Source organism: Rana temporaria, chromosome 8, assembly GCF_905171775.1.
Source record: "Rana temporaria chromosome 8, aRanTem1.1, whole genome shotgun sequence".
Taxonomy (NCBI): Eukaryota; Metazoa; Chordata; class Amphibia; order Anura; family Ranidae; genus Rana; species Rana temporaria.
The window spans coordinates 175,144,859-175,160,000 of NC_053496.1; the positions used below are offsets into that span (position 1 = coordinate 175,144,859).

The 15,142-nt window shown below is 42.8% G+C and overlaps 1 protein-coding gene across 7 annotated transcripts in view; it reads right to left on the reverse strand.

The window, feature by feature from the left end:
• Positions 1-1,485: 1,485 nt before the first annotated feature.
• Positions 1,486-15,142, reverse strand: part of LOC120909503 (gastrula zinc finger protein XlCGF57.1-like) — an 86,606-nt gene continuing 72,949 nt past the window's right edge. For 5 of the 7 annotated variants that reach the window (XM_040321273.1, XM_040321274.1, XM_040321276.1 and 2 more), the window contains one exon: positions 1,486-3,582. In XM_040321273.1, the coding sequence (XP_040177207.1) occupies positions 1,895-3,582 (1,688 nt within the window). In that variant the 3' untranslated portion in view covers positions 1,486-1,894. Of the gene's footprint in view, positions 3,583-4,743; positions 4,886-6,397; positions 6,431-12,365; positions 12,370-13,283; positions 13,289-15,142 lie in introns of those variants that run through there. The other 2 variants (XM_040321280.1, XM_040321279.1) reach the window with 2 other exon arrangements.

Sequence of the window (15,142 nt, forward strand, 5' to 3'; positions counted from 1 at the left end):
CTTGGCTAAATTTAAGACTTTCTGGGTGATATCATCAGTGTATGGCTTCACTTTATATTGATGGCGTCTCATGGAGTGAGAACAAGCTCTTTTGGGACCGGTACCTGGCCATTTTGTGGACCAACACATAAGCACTAAAGCTACACATGATACTCATTCTTTGATTATATTGATTAGGGCGCGGGATGAGATTCCAGTTTGTTTGTGGAGCGGATGAAGTAAATGGCCAGATTTGGCCATGTTCGCCTGTCCAAACCTCTTGGAGCAGCAGCAGAAGTCATTTATTTGGGGACAGTATTACTACTACCACTAAATGACAACTCTCTGGTGCGTGTGCCTCAAGCATCTTTGGTTGGTAGGGTGAAGGCAGCTGACAGCATCCTAGCAACCAAGGATCCTGCTTGTCTACTGTCTTTATTCAAATTGTAAACAAGCCAATGGGCATCCTGGGTGATGTTATTGACTAAACGTGGGTAATGCCATATTTGGTAAATAATTTCAGGTGGGGCCGTCTGAATACACTGATCTGTAGCTCCTGCATTTTATTGCCCGAGTATTGCTGCCATTGCTTAAATCTTACCCATGTGTTACTACAATTGTCACAAGTAATGTCACAACAATACATGTTTTTGCACCATGTATTGTTGATGTATACCAGTCAAAAACCAAACCCTGACTTATCGACCAACACTGACCAAAATATAGAACAAAATGCTACAGAAAAGATCCACTAAAACCAAAGCTGTTTTATTCATACAAAGACTAAACACACATGACGGTAGTTTAACCACTTAAGCAAAACATTATATTTATTTTTTTCACACACCCTAGAGAATAAAATGGCGGTCGTTGCAATATTTTATGTCACACCGTATTTGCGCAGCGGTCATACAAGCACAGTTTTTTTTGGAAAAAATACACTTTTTAAATCAAAAAATAAGACAGCAGAAAAGTTAGCCCATTTTTTTTTTTTTTATATCGTGAATGATGATATTACGCCAAGTAAATTGATACCCAACATGTCACGCTTCAAAATTGCGCCCGCTCATGGAATGGAGACAAACTTTGGCACTTAAAAAAATATCCATTGGCGACGTTTAAAAATTTCTACAGGTTACCAGTTTTGAGTTATAGAGGAGGTCTCTGACTCTAACAATCACGGCGATCTCTCGCATGTGTGGTTTGAACACTGTTTTAATATGCGGGCGCGACATATGTATGCGTGCGAACTCGGCGGGACAGGGGGGTTTAAATTTGTATTTTCTTATTTATTTTATTTATTATTATTACACTGTCCTTTTAAAAAATAAATAAAACATTTGGGTCACTTTTATTGCTTTCTTTTATTCCCTTGTAATAGAAAAAAAGCATGACAGGACCTCTTTAATGTGAGATCGGGGGTCAAAAAAGACCTCTTACATTTATACTTAAATTTAATAAATAAATAAAAAAAAGTTCATAAAAAAAATTCCCCTTTAAGACCATTGGGCAGAAGTGACATTTGACGTTGCTTCCGTCATCCAATGTTATGGAGCCGAGTGGGGGCCATCTTTCCCTCACTCCAGGCCTTGTGAGGGGAGAGGACCGATCGTCTCCGCCACTACTGACGGCTCCAGTAAGCGGAGGAGATGACCGAAGCACGGCGGGGGGAACCTCTCCCGCTGCTGATAAAAGTGATTTTGCGGCAAATCCTTTCATCTGAAATCGGACCGCCTGACATTTAAGAGGATACCAAGGTTATGGCACCTATCTGCTGCCATAACAACGGTATTCCACATCAAAGTACCGATGTTAAACGACGGCGGCTGGTCCATAAGTGGTTAAAGCATAAAAGACTGATGGATGCTGAAGTCAACATTGAATCCATAATGACTTTGGTTTGTAAGAAGTAGCTTTAGCTCCGTGAAAGATTTTCCGCACTTTGTATATAATCATGACGATCACCCGTGTGAGTTCTCTGGTGTCTAACAAGGTGATCTTTCTTAGTAAAGAATTTCCCGCAGTCTGAACATGAATAAGGACGCTCACCTGTGTGAATTCTCTGGTGTCTAACTAAGTTTTCTTTCTGAGAAAAACATTTCCCGCACACTGTACATGAATAAGGGTGCTCACCTGTGTGAATTTTCTGGTGTTTAACAAGTTGAGATCTATAAGGGAACAATTTCCCGCACTCTGAACATGAATAAGGACGCTCGCCCGTGTGAGTTCTCTGGTGTCTAGTAAGGTGATCTTTTTTAGTGAAAGATTTTCCGCAGACTGAACATGAATAAGGACGCTCACCCGTGTGAATTCTCTGGTGTCTAACAAAGTCTCCTTTCCGAGAAAATCCTTTCCCGCACTCTGTACATGAATAAGGGCGCTCACCTTTGTGAATTTTCTGGTGTCTAACAAAGTCTTCTTTCTGAGAAAAACATTTTGCGCACTCTGTACATGAATAAATGTGCTCACCTGTGTGAATTATCTGGTGTTTAACAAGTTGAGATCTATAAGTGAACAATTTCCCACAGTGTGAACATGAATAAGGACGCTCACCCGTGTGAATTCTCTGGTGTCTAACAAGGTTATCCTTTTTAGTGAAAGATTTTCCGCAGACTAAACATGAATAAGGACGCTCACCTGTGTGAATTCTCTGGTGTCTAACAAAGTCTCCTTGCCGAGAAAAACATTTCCCGCACTCTGTACATGAATAAGGTTGCTCACCCGTGTGAATTCTCTGGTGTCTAATAAAGTCTCCTTTCTGATAAAAAGATTTCCCGCACTCTGTACATGAATAAGGTTGCTCACCCGTGTGAATTCTCTGGTGTCTAATAAAGTCTCCTTTCTGATAAAAACATTTCCCGCACTCTGTACACGAATAAGGGTGCTCACCTGTGTGAAGTACCTGGTGTTTAACAAGTTGAGATCTATAAGTGAACAATTTCCCGCATTCTGAACATGAATAAGGACGCTCACCCGTGTGAGTTCTCTGGTGTCTAGTAAGGTGATCTTTCTTAGTGAAAGATTTTCCGCAGACTGCACATGAATAAGGACGCTCACCCCTGTGAATTCTCTGGTGTCTAACAAAGTCTCCTTTCCGAGAAAAACATTTCCCGCACTCCGTACATGAATAAGGACGCTCACCCGTGTGAATTCTCTGGTGTACAAGAAGCTTTCCTTTGTCAGTAAAACATCTCCCGCACTCTGAGCATAAATAAAGAAGCTCACCTGTGTGAATACTCTGGTGTTTGAGAAGGTGTTTGTTTTCAGTGAAAGATTTCCCACACTCTAAATATGAGAATAGATTGTCACCTAGGTGAGCTCCTTCATGGGGTGAGGAAAATTCCTCGGGATTAGAAGGATCTGTTGATCTATCTGCAGTGTAAGATTTTAAATAGACATTTGTAATCATAGTATGTGATTGATGAGAAGATTCCCCCCGATCAGAGGGATCCATTGATGTCTCCGGACAGGAAGGTCTGTGATGTATATTTTGTGTATTTGGATTTTCTCCTGGAGGATCCTGTGTGACGACATTATCTTCTGACTTACAATCAGCAGATAATAGAAGATGTCTCTCCGAGGAATTCCTCACATCACATCCATCTGATGGAAAAACATTTTTTTTAATAATGTATTTTGGTCTAGCAGTCAACAGTTGCATAGTTCGAACATAAAAAAGGGTACAATTACAACACCAAAATATGAAAACATATCAGACCCTGTTGTTGGAACATGACGTTATATTGAGGAATGGAGATGGACCTTTCATATGGTGTACAGTATCACCTCCTCATTTGTTGGGAACATGACGTTATATTGAGGAATGGAGATGGACCTCTCATATGGTGTACAGTATCTTCTCCTCATTTGTTGGGAACATGACTTTATATTGAGGAATGGAGATGGACCTTTCATATGGTGTACAGTATCTCCTCCTCATTTGTTGAGAACATGACGTTATATTGAGGAATGGAGATGGACCTTTCATATGGCCTTTTCCATGTCTGTCTGTCCACCTGCAAGGTGATTAATGTGGCCAGTCTTTGGGTGGAGACCAAACCTGATTTAAGCCAGCCAAGCCTGCAATCTCAGTATCTCCTCCTCATTTGTTGGGAACATGACATTATATTGAGGAATGGAGATGGACCTTTCATATGGTGTACAGTATCCCCTCCTCATTTGTTGGGAACATGAAGTTCCATTGAGGTACAGCAACAGTTCTTTTATATGGTATACAGTAATTACACATCTTTTTTAGGGAACAACAACAAAGATGAGATGATTTTCCCTTCTTCGGAGTTGCCAGAATTCTAAATATTGTCTGCCAGCAAAGTAAAAATTTGCATTACTAACGAGTAGGCAGAGAATTGAGAGCAGTTGAGGACCCCATTCCTGCATCCCTGCCTGATGAAACAAAGCAAACTTTCCTGTGCAAAGCCTCTTCACTACCAAAGTACACTACACTATAAAAATGATTAGGGTTGTTCTAAAGAAGAAAACAATGGCAGGAGGAGATTACAGTCAAGTGACCTGTCATAGTCACATTCCCTGCTCTACTTTAGTCATAGTGTCCTCTCTGCTGCATTAGGCAAAGAGAACTCAATACTGTGGCACACATTTTTATGAATGGGTGGCAAAAGCAGGCCACATCATTTAGCAATAGGTAGGTTGTCCCAACGTTGCTGTCTTCCCAACTTTTGCCTAAACCACGTACATTAAAAGTGAAATGAAACTGTAAATTATTTCTTCGGTAGCATCTTTTACCTGTGTTGATAGATGGATAATTTTCATCCTCTTCACTCTTTATAATCATCCCAATCTCTTCTATGGACGGCTGATCCCACCCCACATACGTCTCTTCTTCTTCCTCTTTAACTTCAACTTTTATGTTAATCCGTTCTTCACCCTAAACCCCAAAATAATAGAAAACATCTATTAAAGCTGAATTCAAGACAGATCAAAGAGATACATGAATATACAGCTCTGCATTAATTAATCTATCCTCAAGACCAGTAGGTGTCACTGACCTACAGCATTGAAAAATCAGGTCTCCTGACGATTTCCTGTAAACCTAGGGGGCAGTGACACAACCCCTGAAGGCAGGGCCATCTTAATAGCACCATGGGCCCCTGGGCAAAGTAATGCTCTGGGGCCCCTACAATGGAGGAAGCACAGGTAAACAGACACCAAGTAGGTAGGAGGCAGACGGGTGGAGGTCCACATTAACTACAATCATTCTGTACAGCAAAGAAACAGTGGGGAAATACTACATACGTAATGTAACAAAGCTGTCCTGTGCATATAATATATCTGTTAGATTGATGCCTCCCCAGAACTCTGACCCCTCTACACCCCAGATATCCCCCCAGCACTCTGGCCCCTCTAAGCACCAGATATTCCCCATCACTGTGACCCCTCTACACCCCCCAGCACTCTGACCCCCTCTACACCCTAGATAGTACTGTTACCATATGATACCCCTAGTATTGTGACCCCACTACATCCCTGATACCCCCTACACTGTGGCCTCTCTACATCCCTGATACCACCATTATTCCATCCATGTAGTACCCCCTTTTCAGTGATATTGACAGTGCATGTGAACTTTTGGCCCACCTCCAGCACTAGGCTCACCTATACCAATCAAGCATGCAGAAGGAGGGGAGGAAATGGGAGCATCTCTCTGGGCATTCCAAGCCCATCGGTGCAAACAGTGCTAGACAGCTGGGCACACCATGACACCATCCACAATGCTACTTCCGAAGGTGGGCTCCCAGTGCTGCTAACTCAGCAGCTCCCATTCCAGCTCCTACCCCGCAGCCTACGAGTCTCGAGCATTCAAGCTGCATGGGGTGGGGTCAGAGCATCACTGGCGCTCCAACCCTGCCCCTCCTAATAGGTATTGTTCTGCACAGCATGGCGCACCACTGCCAGCCTGCCTCCCCTGTGTATCCATCACTGTCAGTGCCAACATGGGGCCCCCAATTCCAGCGCAGAGTGGGCTCAATGACCAGCTGCTTTGGAGAAAGAGCAGGGCCCCCCCGTGCATCTGGGGCCCCTGGGTAGTGCCCAGGTGTGCCCACTCATTAAGACAGCCCTGCCTAAAGGCTCATCATTCTGTCAGCCTGGACTCACAGGAGCTATAGAACCATGTCATTAAAAGGAACACAAGAATAAAAATGACCCATGATGTCTCATGACTAGACAAAAAACCCCACTGAAGAAAAGTGTAAAATATTCATATTAAAAAAATAAAAGTGAAAGGCTCTCCAAGGGGGAAATGGAAATGGGAGGGGGGGGGGAGTAGAGGCAACATTTTAGATGTAGAAATAAAAGTTAAAACATGAGAATACATAGAAGATTGTCCTCTCATAAGGTTCAGAATCACTTCTGTGTTCTTTACACAGAGTCCACCTACTTGATGATGGTGAGGGATGGTGGGATCTTCCTGTGTGGAATCCCGGGAATACAGAGGACGGGGACATCTCTCTGGTGGGTTCCCATTACTGGATCCATCTGTAGGAAACACACACACTGACGGAATACATTGTTTCTATGTGTTTATCAGATGATGGGGGATCTAGGTGGACCCTCCGTACTGCTCTCTCCTTTACAATAAATTCTCCTCTTACCCGGTGATGTGAGGGGCGACTGATTCTCCATCATGACGTCCTTGTAGAGATCCTCGTGTCCTTCTAAATACTCCCACTCCTCCATGGAGAAATAGACAGTGACATCCTGACACCTTATAGGAACCTGACACACACAATGATACAGTCACCATCCAGACACATCCCTTTTCTATAACTGGATAATGTCCCAGAATTCCTGGCACCGCTCACCTCTCCTGTCAGCAGAACAATGATTTTGTTGGTGACTTCCAAAATCTTCTTCTCATTGTTTTTTCTGGGTTTCAGCAAATGCGATGAAGGCACTGTGATGGTTAAATGGTCACCAGACTTCACGGGAGGAAAACTCTGCATTAAAAGAGCAACAATAATTAGATGTGACCTCCCTGAATCCTCCTCACCTCTCCGGTCAGGTCTGTGTATTATTAATAGAGAGAAAAGTGATGTCATGTGACCTCCCAGAATCCTCCTCACCTCTCCAGTCAGCAGGTAGATGATCTCCAGGGTGAGGTTCAATATCCTCTCAGTCATGTGACTCGGGTCCTCTTCCAACCTCATTGATGACATCATGTGATCCATACGAGACTCCGATCTCTGTAGACAGATAATATGGTGGCCCCGCTAATCATTATATCTCACGGACAAGTGAAGATTCATTTTAAAGGCTAAGTACACCATTGGAGCATGTTACATGTTAAACCCGTGTTTAGGGTATAACATGTCGCATGCTCAACGCTTCCCTTTCCTGTTAAAGCAGGTGGATGGTGCTCTCTGGGCACCCACTGCCTCATTTCGAAATTGGCACAACTGTACAGCTCCCATGTCATTCATTCACAACAATCTGTGAATGAGAAAACAACAAGCCCCGTCTTCCACTATGGCAGATGGCTTGTAGTGCTGAATAAACTGTAAGGGTGCTGATCAGCACCCTCTTAATTCATTGACACTTAAGCTCTTTTCAGAGAATGCCCATATAGCGGTACAGGCAGAAAGCAGCAGTGTCTGCAGGAGACGGAAATTGTACCTGCGATCTGCTGATTGTGAGTGCAAAGCTTTGCAGGTGAAAAAAATAAATAAATGCACTTTAATTCTGGGTGTATGTATGTATAAAATAATATCTTTATACCTCCTCTGCTGTCTGTTCCGACAATGTCTCCTCTCTACTTCCTCCCAACTCACCTTTCACCCGGAACTTCCTTTTTAAACCTGACCTCACTTCCTGTCTAAATGTCACTGTCTTCCTGCTTGTTTATGGTACCACTTCCTGTTTCTGACTTCATGCGTCTGTATGATTATGCTTTTTATTTCTCTGCATTGCATCATTAATTGTCATTTTGTTCCACTAGATATAATTAGAAAAGATCTTCACCTTCACAGTATTGTCATTAAAGAGGGGAGTCCCATCTATTTTAATTATGTGATTATTATAGGATAACACTGCAATGGTTTAAAAAAATAAGAACCATCAGATCCTATAACCATCCTTAAAAATTGCAGATAAAAGCACAGAAAAATTAAGTATGTTAATTCCTTACTTGCCGTGTTTTTCTGTAAAATGATTATCAAATGATATAAAAGGTAAGAGCTGTGGGGGATGAGCTAATGGAGAAAATAAAAGAAGAAGAGGAGGGTTTTCAGGGATTGTCTAAAAGCAAACGGAGTAGGAGATAGTCAGACAGATTGACATACCTCCCAACTTTCCAAAATGGGAATGAGGGACACCTACTAGCAAAAGTATGTAGGCATAGGACACATCCCTGCCACACCCCCCTTAATGGAGAATTGTATAGAAAAAATTATTGGTTAAACCCGCAATTGCTTTTTTTACCACTAATATTCCCATTGTATTGGCTTTTGGTATTTACAAATACAGCAATTTAGAAATTGGATGAAAGGTTTAGCACTGAGAAACACTTTTTAAAAGATAAATAGTGCACTTTATATACAACTATATAGAACAGACCAAAATGAGGGACAAATGAGGAACAGAGGGACATTTATCCAAATCAGGCACAGTCCCTCGAAATCAGGGACAGTTGGGAGCTATGAATTAAGGTAGGGAGTTCCATAGGAAAGGAGAGGCTCAGGAAAAGTCCTGGTGAGGAGCATGAGAGGAGAGGAGATGACGATGGAGCTATAGAGCAGGAGGTCTTGGGAGGAATGAAGAGACCGAGTAGGTTTGTATTTTGAGACTAGCTTAGTGATGTAGCTGGGGGCAGAGTTGTGGATGGCTTTGTAAGTTGTTAATATTTTGAATTTAATTTGTTGGGTGAGCGGAAGTCAATGGAGGGATTGGTAGAGAGGAGTAATGCCGCGTACACACGATCATTTTTCGCCATGAAAAAAAACGTCATTTTTAAAAAACGTAATTTAAAATGATCGTGTGTGGGCTTCACATCATTTTTTCAAGTTCTGAAAAACAAAAAAAAAAAGAATTCGAACATACTGCATTTTTTTAACGTCGTTTTAAACAATGTCGTTTTTCGGTATGTAAAAAATTATCGTGTGTGGGCTAAAACGACGTGAAAAACCTGTGCATGCTCAGAAGCAAGTTATGAGACGGGAGCGCTCCTTCTGGTAAAACTACCGTTCATAATGGAGTAAGCACATTCATCACGCTGTAACAGACAGAAAAGCGTGAATCGACTTTTAATAACACGGAATCAGCTAAAGCAGCCCAAAGGCGAATGGAACTTCCCCTTTATAGTGCCGTTGTACGTCACCACGCTTTGCTAGATCATTTTTTAAAAACGATGGTGTGTTGGCAACGTCGTTTTTAAGGATGAAGTTGGAAAAACGTTGTTTTTTCTACATGCTGAAAAACATCGTTTTTTTTTCATGCTGAAAAATGATCGTGTGTACGCGGCATGAGGTGGATGAGTCTGGCAGCAGCATTCATGATGGATTTGTTTTACTCCCTTGCATTGTGTGTTTATGTGTCTGTAAGGCCCTCATTTACTCCACTGTAATTTTGTGAGTAGAACGAATACGACATACACAAGTAAGCTCAGACTCTATTATACCACACCCGTATTCAGTATATTGTAACCTAAATGCTCCCATTTTAAGCCGCAGGTCTTCTTCTCCCTTGGGTTCCCTTACTTGAATAAAAGTAATATACATTTACCGGCCACTTTATTAGGTACACCTGTTCGATTGCTTGGTAACACAAATTGCTATCTATGCATTTAGGCATCTAGATGTGGTGAAGGCTACTTGCTAAAGTTCAAGGTGAGCATCAGAATTGGGAAGAAAGGGGATTTTAGTGGCTTTGAACGTGGCATGGTTGTTGATGCCAGACGGGCTGTTCTACTGGGATTTTCAGGCACAACCATCTCTAGGGATTACAGAGAATGATCCGAAAAAGATCAAATATCCAGTGAGCGGAAAATTGTGTGGAGGGAAATGCCTTGTTGGTGTTAGAGGAAAATGGGCAGACTGGTCTGAGATGATAGAAAGGCAACAGAAACGCAAATAACCACTCATTAAAAGCAAAGTATTCAGAATACCATCTCTCGTTAAGTAGAGAGCCAGAACGGGAAGGATGGAAGAGATGGAATTCATGTCTTTGCAAAGCAGGGAATAAATTCCATCTCTTCCCCTAGTAAAAGCACCTTGCACAGTGTAGTAAAACACTGGCCAGGCAATCAATTAACCCATTGATCGCCCATGATTTTTAACCCCTTCCCAGACAGTGTCATTAGTACAGTGATAGTGTACGGTGCCTTGAAAAAGTGTTCATACCCCTGTTCCACATTTTTGTCATGTTACAATCAAAAACGTAAATGTATTTTATTGGGATTTTATGTGATAGACATACACAAAGCGGCACATAATTGTGAAGTTTAAAGCGGAGCTCCACCCTAAAGTGGAACTCCCACTGATCGGAACCCTCCCCCCTCCGGTGTCACATTTGACACCTTTCAGGGGCAGGGGGGTGCAGATACCTGTCTAAAGACAGGTATTTGCACCCACTTCCGGCCACACAGTCTGGGGGTAGACTGCGGGCAGGACGTCACCGACTGTCCCCCACCTGATGTGTTCTGGGAACACTCGGCTCCCAGAACACAGCGGGAGCGCTTCACTTCCTGGTTCCCTCACCGAGGATGACGGGGGGGCAGCAGAGTGACGAGCGATCGCTCGTCCTCTGCTGCGGACGGCGCTGGACTCCAGGACAGGCAAGTGTGCCGATATTAAAAGTCAGCAGCTGCTGACTTTTAATATTTTTTTTTCAGTGGACATCCGCTTTAAAGCGGGAGTTCACCCGAATTTTTTTTTTATAACATTAGATTGGGCCTAATTACGGGAAGCAGAATCGGGTAGTTTGTTTAAAATCAATGCAGTACTTACCGTTTTAGAGATAGATGTTCTCCGCTGCTTCCGGGTATGGTCTTCGGGACTGGGCATTCCTATTTGATTGACAGCCTTCCGACGGTCGCATACAGCGCGTCACGAGTTGTCGAACGTTGGTGCGGCTCTATACGGCGCCTGCGCACTGACGTTCGGCTACTTTCGGAAACTGGTGACAAGCTGTGGGCGACGGTCGGAAGGCTGTCAATCAAATAGGAACGCCCAGTCCCGCAGCCCATACCCGGAAGCCACGGAGAACATCTATCTCTAAAACGGTAAGTACTGCATTGATTTTAAACAAAACACCCGATTCTGCTTCCAGTAATTAGGCCCAATCTAATGTTAAAAATTTATTTTTTGGGCGAACCTCCGCTTTAAGTAAAATGATAAATGGTTTTCAATATTTTTTTACAACTAAATCTGTGACAAGTGTGGGGTACATTTGTATTCAGCCCCCCCTGAGTCAATATTGTAGAACCACCTTTTCACTGCAATTACAGCTGCAAGTCTTTTTGGGGATTTCTCTACCAGCTTTGCACATCTAGAGAGGGACATTTTTGCCCATTCCTCTTTGCAAATTAGCTCAAGCTCTGTCAGATTGGATAGAGAGCGTCTGTGATCAGCAATCTTCAAGTCTTGCCACAGATTCTCAATTGGATTTAGGTCTGGACTTTGACTGGGCCATTCTAACACATGACTATGCTTTGATCTAAACCATTGCATTGTAGCTCTGGCTGTCCGTTTAGGGTCGTTGTCCTGCTAGAAGGTGAACCTCTGCCTCAGTCTCAGAAAACAGGTTTTCTTCTAAGATTGCCCTATATTTGTCTCAATCCATCTTCCTATCAATTCTGACTAGCTTCCCTATTCCTGCTGGAGACAAACTGCCACCACCATGTTTCACGGTTGTTATGGTTTGTTCAGGTTGATGTGCAGTGTTAGTTTTCTGCCACACGTTTTGCTTTTAAGCCAAAAAGTTACATTTTGGTCTCATATGACTAGAGCACCTTTTTCCACATGTTTGCTGTGTCCCCCACATGGCATCTCGCAAACTGCAAATGGTACTTCCTATGGCTTTCTTTCAGCAATGTCTTTCTTCTTGCCACTCTTCCATAAAGGCCCGATTTGTGGAGTTCGTGACTAATAGTTGTCCTGTGGACAGATTCTCCCACCTGAGCTGTGGATCTCTGAAGCTCCTCCAGTTACCATGGGCCTCTTGGCTGCTTCTCTGATGAATGCTCTCCTTGCCCTGCCTGTGAGTTTATTTGGACGGCCATGTCTTGGTAGGTTTGTAGTTGTGCCATACTCTTTCAGTTTTCCGATGATGGATTGAACAGAGATGTTCAAAGCTTGGGATATTTTTTTATAACCTGACCCTGCTTTAAACTTCTCCACAACTTTATCCCTGACTTGTCTGGTGTGTTCCTTGGTTTTTATTCACTAAGGTTCCATGCTGTTTGTTCACTAAGGTTCTCTAACAAACCTCTGAGGGCTTCACAGAACAGCTGTATTAATACTGAGATTAATTAACACACAGGTGGATTCTATTTACTAATTAGGTGACTTCAGAAGGCAATTGGTTTCACTAGATTTTAGTTAGGGGTATCAGAGTAAAGGGGTCTGAGTGCAAATGCACGCCACACTTTTCAGATATTTATTTGTAAAAAAATTGAAAACCATTTATCATTTTCCTTCCACTTCACAATTATGTGCCTCTTTGTGTTGGTCTATCACATAAAATACATTTATGTTTTTCGTTGTAACATGACAAAATGTGTAAAATGTCCAGGGGTATAAATACATTTTCAAGGCACTGTATGTTTTTAGCACTGATCGCTGTATTAGTGTCACTGGTCCCCAAAAAGTGCCAGTGTCAGAATGTCTGCTGCAATATCGCAGTCCCACTATAAGTCGGGGATCGCTGGCATTACTTATAAAAAATAAAACTGACATCTGATGTGACTGTCTCAGCGTCCTCTGTATAGCATTGTGGTATATGTCATAGCTATATACCTATAAATGGATAATAATAATAGGGCTGTTACTGATTAAAAATTTCTTAGAATCAGTTACGCATAGATATCCATTAGATCCGACAGGCATAAGGCTCTTACGCTGTCGGATCTTAAATGCATTTTTTTTTCGCCGCTAGGTGTCGCCTCCGTCGTTTTCCCCGTCAAGTATGCAAATTAGCAAAATACGCGAATTCCCGAACGTACCGCGCGGTCAATGCAGTGCAGTTACGACGTTTACATTAGATTTGCGACGCGTAAAGTTGCCCCTGCTATATGAGGGGCAACCAATGTTAAGTATGGCCATCGTTCCCACGTCGAAATTTAAAAATTTACGTTGTTTGCGTAAGTCGTCCATGAATGGGGCTGGACGCCATTTACGTTCACGTCGAAACCAATGACGTCCTTGCGACGTCATTTAGCGCAATGCACGTCAGGAAATTTTAGGGACGGCGCATGCGCATTACGTTCGGCACGGGAACGCGCCTAATTTAAATGCTCCACACCCCCTACCCGGCTCATTTGAATTAGGCGGGCTTGCGCAGGGGGATTTACGATACGCCGCCGCAACTTTACATGCAAGTTCTTTGTGGATAAAGCACTTTCCTGTAAAACTTGCGGCGGTGTTACGTAAATGACATACGTTACGCCGCCGCAGTTTTACGCCAATCTACGAGAATCTGGGCCTTTGTGTTCGATTAATCTTTTTTTTTTTTTTTTTTTTCGATTAATCGACTAATGTCGATTATTTATAACGCACATACAGATCCAACTACTTTTAGCTGATCTCCTTGCAGGCCGATTCCCAGTGCAGCTACCAACCACTGGAAAAATGGATAGCAGGATACACAAAACACACAAAGGCAGAGCTTGATTGGGAATAGCATTAAAACTTTTATAGTCTTCAAGTAGGTAACAAAATAAATATTACACTGGAGATAAAATCGATGTAGCTACATAAACTGTAAAAATGGTGCGAGTAATACCAAACGGTAGCAAAAGCAGTCATGGAAACATGTAGCTAAGTACAGTATGATACTGGCATAAAAATGTGTATGATGATACCACTGCTGAATCCAGATGAGGAGGGGTTAACATCAGTCCGTCGGCATGTAGATGTTCCGTGAAGGAAACTATCACATATGAAGCACAGCAAAGGAGCCCTTCAGATGGACACGGAAAGCCCCGCCGGTGTACGTGAGGTCACCGGATCTCCGACAGAACTCCCTGAAGCCGGCGGAGAGGTGAGTACCAATCAAAAGAATTTTGATCGATTAAAAAAATTTAAGATTAATCGATTAATAGTTAATTTCCACAGCCCTAAATAATAATAGTGTGTGACTCTGGTGAGCTTTGAGGCGAGTATCTGTGGTGACTGTGATCCTGCCCCGTAATTGGTTCTTGTGAAGGAAGTGCAGACAATCTCATTGGAGAGGATCTGAGGTGAGTCTCTGCGGGGAGCAGGATTTGCACAGTGACTGTTATCCCTTCCTGTGATTGGCTGCACTCCCTTCACATCACTCAATCTCAGTGGTGAGTTCTGAGGAGAGTCTCTATGGAGAGTAGATTCTGCCCAGCGACTGTGATCCTGTCCTGTGATTGGTTGTTGTGGAGGCAGTGCAGCCAATGGCAGTGGAGGAGGTGTGAAGCGGGAACTCTGAGGGGAGGGCTGTGAGGTGTCTGGCTCTCCTCGGCTTATTCCTGAATTCTCCATTTTGTTTTACATTGGTGACTGAATAGATGGTGGAATTGGTTCTGTTTTCTGCCACAGGAAATGTGGTAAAGGTAAAATAATATCAGAATCACATTTTTATATCCTCTATATGTAGTATATGCTGGAGATAAAAGACATCACAGAGACTATGGAGGAAGAGGACGAACATGACGGGGGGTTACTGGGTGTAAATATAAAATATCCTATTACCTCCTCTGCTGCCAGTTCCAGCAATGTCTCCTCTATAAGTCCTCACAACTTGGAACTTCCTGTCTGCATGTGATATCACTTCCTGTTTTCCACTCAGTAGAGAAACCTCCAATACTAATATTAATAATAATCTACAATGCTGCTGAGAGAAAACCAATCTGCTCCTGGTATTCTCTATACATTGTAAGTAGACAGGGGCTCTATATGTGACTGTATTGGAGTGGGGGGCATAGACACACATACAGCTACTA